The sequence below is a fragment of the Poecilia formosa genome, unplaced genomic scaffold, assembly GCF_000485575.1.
Source record: "Poecilia formosa unplaced genomic scaffold, Poecilia_formosa-5.1.2 Scaffold197, whole genome shotgun sequence".
In the NCBI taxonomy this organism is placed as follows: Eukaryota; Metazoa; Chordata; class Actinopteri; order Cyprinodontiformes; family Poeciliidae; genus Poecilia; species Poecilia formosa.
Genome location: NW_006800136.1, coordinates 157,421 through 166,558, shown reverse-complemented (window position 1 = coordinate 166,558; position 9,138 = coordinate 157,421). Strand labels below are relative to the sequence as shown.

Below are 9,138 nucleotides of genomic sequence, written 5' to 3'. Positions count from 1 at the left end.
CCATCTAAAAACTTTGAAGGATTCAAAGATAAAATCATCTTGGAGTGTTCTCGGGGGTCAGCTGTGGGATTCTGGGCTGTGCTCGGCTACATTGGACTTCTCGCTTTGTTGTGTTTTATTTGTGCTTTTCTTGCTCGTAAACTGCCTGATAATTTTAACGAAGCCAAATTCATCACCTTCAGCATGTTGATATTCTGCGCCGTCTGGATCACTTTCATCCCAGCGTACGTCAGCTCTCCTGGGAAGTTCAGTGTCGCTGTAGAAATATTTGCTATCCTCGCCTCCACCTTCGGACTGCTGATTTGTATTTTTATTCCAAAATGCTATGTGATGCTGCTGAAACCAGACAGAAATACTAAAAAACATATTATGGGGAAGGGAGCAGCAAAATGATTGCTAAAGGCCTAAAGGAGATTATATTATATTCAAAGTATATGCCAGCTTTTATTGTGAATTATTATTAATATTATTTTAATACATTTTCCACAAATGTATTTTCTCTGATCATGTGTTGTGTCATAGATTTCTTGCATTTCTCGTGTCGTTTGCTGTATTTGCACACAATGCGTTTAACGTTGCAACGTAGTTATTTTACATTTTCAAAGGTTAAAAATAAAAATAAATGCTTCAAGCCTTTTATATTTTGTTGTGCTCCTCATTCTCATTATAAGGAATATGCATCATCCATCAGACAGTAATTGTAAAACATATTAGCTTTTTAATCAGGATTTCAATAGTTTATTTTTGGAGCTATTATATTTGATGAAACTTTTGTATAAAAGCAGTTTTTTTTTTTTTTTTGGGATAAAATTCAACTTTGAGGGTTGCTGGGTAATTAATAACTTTCAGAATGAAGAAACAAACACTGAACAAAAAATATAACAGCCCTGAAAGATATATATATATATATATATAAACTATGAGGTTTCCAACATGTTGCTATGTCTGTCTTCTTGCTCCACCTTATTGTACCACAGAGACAAACCATCGCTGCTAGTCTCAGCTGCTCCGACGTTTATAAGTACCACGCAGGTCCACAGTTAGACCCACATTCATAAGATGCCACCCGCCGACTTCGCTTTCCCAGACAACATGGTGTCTGCACAGAGGTGGGCAGAGCATGGCTGCACACTCCTACAGTTGCTGCTCTTAGTGTCTTTCTCACACACCCAGGAGCCGCTCTGCAGGCAGATAGGGGACCTGGAGGCCCCTCAGCTGTCCAAGGAAGGGGACATTATTTTGGGTGGAATCTTTTCTTTTCACAGCAGCTGGAAGAACAGAGAAAACACTTACACACAAAAGCCACTGCCACTGGAATGCATCAGGTAAACGGCACCAAGGAAATCCACTCCGTGTCTTTTGATTTCAGTTTTAACTAAAAAAAATAAATAAAAAGTTATCATTATTATATTTTAATCTAGTTTTGCTGCTTTCTTCCTGTTTTTATACCAACTCTGAACGTTGAATGTGAAGCCTGAATTTCAGAGAGTTCCAGTTTGCCCAGTCCATGCTTTTTGCCATCGAGGAGATAAATAACAGTTCTGACCTGCTGCCGGGCGTATCGCTCGGCTATGACATCTACGACACTTGCGGCTCCATCGCCAGAAGCGTAAAAGTCGCGCTTGCCTTGACAAATGGTGACAGCAATGTGTCTTCAGCCTCTGAGCGTCCCTGCATGAAAGCAGCACAGGTGCAGGCCATCATGGGAGAAACATCCTCCTCACCAAGCACAGCGATAGCCACCGTCATCGGACCGTTTAACATCCCACTGGTGGGCAATACTGATGGTGTTTATGTTAAATATTTCTTTATTATTTTTATAAATCATATTACTGAATATTGTCATGTGTTTTGTAAATTATGAGGAGTAAACAGTAGTTTTTGAATGTTTCATAGGTTTTTTTTTTGTTTGTTTTTGTTTTGTCTTTTTTTTAGATCAGCCACTTTGCCACATGTGCCTGTCTCAGTGATAAAACCAAGTATCCGTCGTTTCTCAGAACCGTACCTAGTGACTACTTCCAGAGCAGAGCTCTGGCTCATCTGGTCAAGCATTTTGGCTGGACTTGGGTCGGAGCCGTCAGAACCAACGACGACTACGGCAACAACGGCATGGCTGCGTTCACAGAAACTGCAGAGCAGCTGGGCGTCTGCCTGGAGTATTCAGTGTCTTTCTTCAGAACGGATCCCTTAGAGAAAATACAAAAGATCATTGAAATCATGAAGTCTTCCACCTCAAAGGTTATTGTCGCTTTCCTTTCCCACATGGACATGGACGTGCTTATGCATGAGCTGACGCCTCACAATTTGACCGGGCACCAGTGGATCGGCAGTGAGTCCTGGATCTTCGACTCTCAAATCGCAGCAATGGATAAGAATCACATACTGGACGGGGCGATCGGCCTTTCGGTCCCTAAAGCGCAAGTCGGTGGACTCAGAGAGTTCATGTTTAACGTTGAGCCCCTGAATTCGTCCAATAGCGAGTTATTTACTGAGTTCTGGGAGGCGTTGTTCAGCTGTAAGTTCCAGGAGTCAGAGTCAGCTGAATTTCTAAGCAAATGTACCGGACATGAGGATCTGACAGGAGTGGAGAACAGCTTCACTGACATGTCCCTCATGCCCATTTTTAACAACGTTTATAAGGGAGTGTATGCAGTGGCTCACGCTCTGCATGAAATTCTCAGCTGCAATAAAACGTGCGGCAACAACGTGCAGCTGGCCCCGACGACGGTGAGCAATTCATTTAAGCTTAGGACAAAACAATAAAAGATCCTCGAGGAAATATAAATCTCAAGATGTTCATCATATAATCCTGATATTGTATTAGATTTTACAGCACCTAAAGACAATTAATTTTAAAACAAAGGAAGGTGATGAGGTGTATTTTAATGAGAATGGAGATCCAACAGCAACTTATGAAATAATAAACTGGCAACCAGGAGAAAACGGCATGGTGGATTTTGTCACTGTTGGTCTTTATGATGCATCATTGCCTGCAGACAAAAAGCTCAACTTGACAAACAACGCTCTGATTTGGACACAGAACTCGATGGAGGTATTCAACCATGCACGACTTTTTATAGCTTAATCATAAAATGGATTTATTCATCAGGGTTGCTACACAATGTTTGAGAAATCTGTTACACTGTGTTTTCTATGCAGGTTCCTGTGTCGGTCTGCAGTGAAACGTGTCCACCAGGAACACGCAAAGTCCTGCAGAAAGGAAAACCTGTTTGCTGCCATGACTGTGTCAAATGTGCAGAAGGAGAAATAAGCAACACCACAGGTTAAAAAACTTTCTAATGCAATGTTTTACATTTTCCTACAGCACAAAAAAAAGTCTGTCGAGACGACATGTTTTGAGAAGGACAATACTGTCAAAACATTTCCAAAGTGCATTTATGAAGAATTACTAAGCCCTAGAAATAGTATTTACTTTACTTTACCTTGAAAGTAATACCATAAATGGGAAGAAATATGAGAAGTTTATTTGTTAGTATTTTCATTTGCATAAAAGTTAAAATTAAGGCTACAGTTATAAAAGGTAAGACATGTGATTTTGTCCAGTTGTTGTTTGACTTTATTAAGGTTTTATTGTGTCACTTGCACAAAAAGTAGCTTAATTAAAATGATAATTAAGCTAAAAATACAGTTACTTTGATAAAAAAAAAAAGTTTCCAGTGCAAAATGTTGCTCAAATAAAACTGAAGTGTCTCATAAAATTTTTAATTAAGTTACTTTTTTATGAGCAGAACGTTCCTCTCATAGATTTCACAAAGGATAAAATAATGATTGCTCTCAAACTATTTTACATTAAAGGAGCATTACAAATAATAATGCAACACTAACATGTTAGCAATCACAGCACAAATGCTGTTGGATACTCAGCAGCAGTGAACTTTAATAGCTCTGTATTACGTGAAAAGTGATTTCAGTTTATTTCCATCATATGCTGTATGTTTTTTTATCCTGGTCCATGAAAACTATATAATTTTTAGTGGCATTTGCATACACACCAAGTGAAAAAGAAAAAGGCCCTCAGTGTTGTAGAAAAATTTAGCAACACTAAATATAAACAGTATTTTTTTTGTTTTGAAGTCAGAATGTATTTGGCAGAAAAAATTTTAATGACCACAATAGCATAGAAGTGAGGATTTACTCAAGGCCTAAGATTGTCTTCACAACAAACTCGCATGAAAAACAACAAAACAAAATCTCTTCTTTGTAAATGTAACATTTTTGTGGATTATGATTTCTGCAGATTCGGTCACCTGTGTGAGATGCCCCCTTGAAACCTGGTCAAATGAGGCAAGAGATGCCTGTGTGAAGAAGGAGGCCGTGTTTCTGTCATATGGGGAGATTATGGGAGCGCTGCTCACTGCGGCGTCTCTGTTTGGAACATGCTTGACTGCCATTGTTACAGTCATCTTCTTCAGATACAGAAAAACTCCTCTTGTGAGGGCAAACAACTCTGAGCTGAGCTTCCTGCTGCTCTTCTCCCTGACCCTGTGTTTCCTCTGCTCTCTGACCTTTATCGGTGAGCCGTCTGAGTGGTCCTGCATGCTGCGGCACACGGCCTTCGGCATCACCTTCGTCCTCTGCCTCTCTTGTGTCCTGGGGAAAACCATAGTGGTTTTAATGGCGTTCAAAGCTACACTACCAGGAAGAAACATGATGAAGTGGTTCGGACCGACACAGCAGAGACTCAGCGTTCTCACTTTCACTGTTGTGCAAGTTCTCATCTGTATCCTCTGGTTGACGATTTCACCTCCTTTCCCGTTTAGGAATTTCAAGGAAATCAAAGACAAAGTCATCTTGGAGTGTTCTCTGGGCTCGGCTGTGGGCTTCTGGTCGGTGCTCGGGTACATAGGACTCCTCGCTGCGTTGTGCTTCACTTTGGCTTTTTTGGCTCGGAAACTTCCTGATAATTTCAACGAAGCTAAGTTCATCACATTCAGCATGCTGATATTCTGCGCCGTGTGGATCACTTTCATCCCAGCGTACGTCAGCTCTCCCGGGAAGTTGAGTGTCGCAGTGGAAATTTTTGCCATTTTAGCCTCTACTTTTGGTTTGCTGTTTTGTATCTTCATCCCCAAATGTTATGTAATGCTGCTAAAACCGGAAAAAAACACGAAAAAGAACATGATGGGGAAAGGGCAGTCAAAGTTATTCTGACGACTAAAGGCAACAAAGTGACAAAATATTATTAAACACAAAATATATTGTATATAGTCTGTATATTGTAAGTTTTTTTGTCTCTGTGTGTTATGAAAATGATATATTGTCTGGTTCTTGAGGCGAAACTCATTTAGATGCACTGTGAGCCACAATCGAGTGGCCTTGCATTAAGCAGATGGTGTAAAGGTTATGTGGTCTCTTACATTTTCTAGTTTATACACACAAATTCTTTCTGTATAATTTCTATATGTATTTTTGTCATTCTGTGTTGAAAAGTAAAACTTCCTTGCAACCGGGACAAAAGACACAGAATCTACCTGCTTCACCACATGTTGTCTGCACATCTAAGTCCTGTTTGTTTCTGGAAATGGGAAATTGTCTACCATTTGGAAATGAGACACATTTTGAGCTTTGACTTGTTCAAACATGCAGTGAAATAAATGAGTCGATTTCCCACTTCTTGCGTAGTGATTAATTTAAATGTGGAAAAACTGCATTATGAGCAAAGAGGCAGTTTTACTGGGATGTGCTTCGATGAAAGAACAGATTTGGGTTCATGTACTGAAGCTGAAACGCTTCATTGGGGCATAATGTTCTTTGCAGAATTAGCAATAAATGCATCTCTAATTAAAAATTAAAGAAAGTTTCCTGAAAGAAGAGGCAAAAATTTTAAACACATGCAGCGTAACAGAGCATGTGAGATTGGAACCATACCCCCCACCTTTCAGCTCCACAGAGAGAACCATTGACATAATGTTACATCCTGTGCTCTCCAAGCTGCATAAATATCAGTGTGAGCCTGTCAGCGAGGGGACATGCGATGCTGCTGAGCGGTTTGACTCAACATGACGTTCATACAGAAGTGGCCGGAGCAGGGTTGGGCTCTGTTGCACCTGTTCTTGGTGACGTCATTCTCCCAGGCGGAGGAGCAGGGATGCAGACTGAGAGGAGACCCCGAAAACCCTCAGCTGGTTATGGACGGAGACATTTTGTTAGGAGGGCTCTTCTCTTTCCACACAAGCTGGAAAGAAAGAGAGAACATCTACACGGAAAAACCTCCACCTTTGCAATGCACTAGGTAACTTGTTCACCTATATTTATATTGTGTTCAATGAATTTGGCATTGCTGTAAAAATAGCACTTCAGAAGCTTTGCTTGCTTTGAAGATATTGTTTATTACACCAACGATTTGCAACTGTTTAAATGAAGTTTGAATTTCAGAGAATTCCAGTTAGCCCAGACTATGCTGTTCGCCATAGAGGAGATCAATAACCGATCGGAGCTGCTGCCAGGCATTTCTCTGGGCTACAGGATCTATGATTCTTGTGGCTCCATTGCTAGAAGCATTAAAGGTGCACTGGCCTTGGTTAACGGTAATGAAAATGTGTCTGACACCTCAAAGGGGTGCACAAAACCCGCAAATGTGCAGGCCATAATGGGGGAAGCGTCTTCATCTCCAAGTATGGCAATAGCTACCGTCATCGGACCGTTTCACATCCCACTGGTGAGTATTACTGACACACACTACAACAACGAAGATGAAAACCGATTTATGTCATTTACATGAGGCATTTAAATTGTTTTACATGTACATGTACTTTCAGATCAGCCACTTTGCCACGTGTGCTTGTCTCAGTGATAAATCCAAATATCCCTCATTTCTCAGAACAATACCCAGCGACTACTATCAGAGCAGAGCTCTGGCCCAGTTGGTGAAGCACTTTGGATGGACTTGGGTCGGAGCTGTTCGATCAAATGAAGATTACGGCAATAACGGCATGGCTATATTTACAGAAACTGCACAGCAGCTGGGTATATGTGTGGAATATTCCATGACTTTCTATAGAACCGATTCGTCAGACAAAATACAACGATTGATTGAAGTTATCAAGGGCGCAACATCGAGGGTGGTTGTTGGCTTCCTCTCTCACATGGACATGGAGGTGCTCATCCAACACTTGTCGAACTACAACCTGACCGGGTACCAGTGGGTGGGCACAGAGGCCTGGATCTTTGATTCAGTAACGGTATCCAGAGATAAGAATCACATTCTGGACGGGGCCATAGGCCTTTACATTCCCAAAGCGCATGTATCCGGCCTCAGAGAGTTCATGTTTGACTTGAGGCCGCTCAACTCGTCCAACACGGACTTGTTCACAGAGTTCTGGGAGGGGTTATTTAGCTGCAGGTTTAAACCAAGTTTATCAGCAGAAGTGCAGAAAGAGTGCACCGGACACGAAAATCTGACGGGAGTGGAAAACATTTTCACCGACATGTCCCACATGTCCATCTTAAACAACATGTACAAAGGAGTGTATGCTGTGGCTCACGCACTGCACACAGTGCTCAGCTGCAATCGAACATGTGACATCAACATGAAGCTCGATCCGTTGACGGTAAGGAGAAAATGCTTTAAAAGAGCTAACATTTGGAAGACTGAATGCTCGAGCAACTTTTTACTTTTCCTTGTAGATTTTACGCCACATAAGAAACATTCACTTCAAAACAAAGGAAGGAGATGAAGTTTATTTTAATGAGAATGGAGATCCGACTGCAAAATACGAAATCATAAACTGGCAGAGGAAGGAAAACGGCATTGTGGACTTTGTCACTGTGGGTCTCTACGATGCCTCACTGCCTCCAGATAAACAGATGAATCTACAAAACGAGTCTTTAGTTTGGGCACAGAACTCTAAAGAGGTAACTTTAAAACTGCAGCTAAAAATTGCACTTTTCAATGTTCATCCCTTTCTTTTTAAATACCTTTTATACACTTCCTTTTTCAATTTTGTTCGTTTAGGTGCCTGTATCTGTTTGCAATGAGAGATGTCCACCAGGAACACGCAAAGTTTTACAGAAGGGGAAACCTGTGTGCTGCTATGACTGTATAAAATGTGCAGAGGGAGAAATAAGCAACAGCACAGGTTTGGCATTAATGTGTGCTTTTTTATATTTGGTGTATCACAAGAAAAGTTTTATATAGTGAATTAAACATCTGAGGTTTTAGAAAATGTAATCAACGAAATATTGATCTACTGTTTAGTATCAAGGATACCTGGAAAAAAAAAAACATTCAGATTAGTATATGGTTTTGGTCATTTTAATATTTGTACAATCTATTTACCATTAGGACTAAATAAATAATGTTTGAGCCACATTTTTACTATTACATAGTAAATAAGCATTTTCAAGTTTTATTTTAGAAAACAGTATTGTAATCTAACTATGATGATTGAAAAAAATAATTTTTTTTCAAATCCTTGGATCATTTTTGACTTAATTTTTTTCAGATTCTGTCAGCTGTGTGAGATGCCACCTTGAATCCTGGCCGAACGAGAAGAGAGATGCTTGCATAAAGAAGGAGGCCGTGTTTCTTTCATATGAAGAAATTATGGGAGTGTTGTTCACTGCAGCGTCTCTGTTCGGAACGTGCTTGACTTCTGCCGTAGCGTACATTTTTGTCACATACAGGAACACTCCTCTTGTGAGAGCAAACAACTCTGAGCTGAGCTTCCTGCTGCTCTTCTCCTTGACTCTGTGTTTCCTCTGCTCTCTGACGTTCATCGGCCGGCCGTCTGACTGGTCCTGCATGCTGCGGCACACATCATTCGGCATCACCTTCGTCCTCTGCATCTCCTGTGTCTTGGGGAAAACCATAGTGGTTTTAATGGCGTTTAAAGCCACACTGCCAGGCAGAAATGTGATGAAGTGGTTTGGGCCTGTACAGCAGAGACTGAGTGTGTTGGGTTTCACTGTTGTACAAGTTATCATCTGTATCCTCTGGTTGATAATCTCTCCTCCGTTTCCATCCAAGAATTTTAAGGAATTTAAAGACAAAATCATCTTGGAGTGTTCGTTGGGTTCTGCTGTGGGATTCTGGGCTGTGCTTGGTTACATTGGATTTCTTGCCACATTATGTTTCATTTGTGCTTTTCTTGCTCGTAAACTGCCTGATAATTTTAA

The 9,138-nt window shown here is 40.8% G+C and overlaps 3 protein-coding genes across 3 annotated transcripts in view; all 3 read left to right on the top strand.

Moving 5' to 3' along the window:
• The window catches only part of LOC103148099 (extracellular calcium-sensing receptor-like), a 4,432-nt gene extending 3,388 nt beyond the window's left edge, over positions 1–1,044 (top strand). Inside the window, exon 6 of the mRNA XM_016678958.1 lies at positions 978–1,044. Within this exon, the coding sequence (XP_016534444.1) occupies positions 978–1,044 (67 nt within the window). The remainder of the gene's footprint in view (positions 1–977) is intronic.
• Positions 1,045–1,089: 45 nt separating this feature from the next.
• Positions 1,090–5,259, top strand: LOC103148052 (extracellular calcium-sensing receptor-like). Its single transcript, XM_007566667.2, has 6 exons — positions 1,090–1,325; positions 1,474–1,771; positions 1,936–2,727; positions 2,825–3,052; positions 3,160–3,283; positions 4,259–5,259. The coding sequence occupies exons 1-6, from the start codon at positions 1,093–1,095 to the stop codon at positions 5,170–5,172; spliced, it is 2,589 nt and encodes an 862-aa protein (XP_007566729.2). The 5' UTR covers positions 1,090–1,092; the 3' UTR covers positions 5,173–5,259.
• Positions 5,260–6,391: 1,132 nt separating this feature from the next.
• Positions 6,392–9,138, top strand: part of LOC103148098 (extracellular calcium-sensing receptor-like) — a 14,671-nt gene continuing 11,924 nt past the window's right edge. The window contains exons 1-5 of the mRNA XM_016678951.1: positions 6,392–6,679; positions 6,780–7,571; positions 7,648–7,875; positions 7,976–8,099; positions 8,466–9,070. Coding sequence (XP_016534437.1) covers positions 6,419–6,679; positions 6,780–7,571; positions 7,648–7,875; positions 7,976–8,099; positions 8,466–9,070 — 2,010 coding nt within the window. The 5' untranslated portion in view covers positions 6,392–6,418. The remainder of the gene's footprint in view (positions 6,680–6,779; positions 7,572–7,647; positions 7,876–7,975; positions 8,100–8,465; positions 9,071–9,138) is intronic.

What these genes read in the sequence shown, in the direction of transcription:
- LOC103148052 (XM_007566667.2), top strand. Translation starts at nt 1,093, where the DNA reads ATGGTGTCTGCACAGAGGTGGGCAGAGCATGGCTGCACACTCCTACAG. An exon ending in TGCAGCTGGCCCCGACGACG is followed by an intron (nt 2,728 to 2,824) that starts GTGAGCAATTCA and finishes ATATTGTATTAG; the next exon opens with ATTTTACAGCACCTAAAGAC. An exon ending in AGAAATAAGCAACACCACAG is followed by an intron (nt 3,284 to 4,258) that starts GTTAAAAAACTT and finishes TGATTTCTGCAG; the next exon opens with ATTCGGTCACCTGTGTGAGA.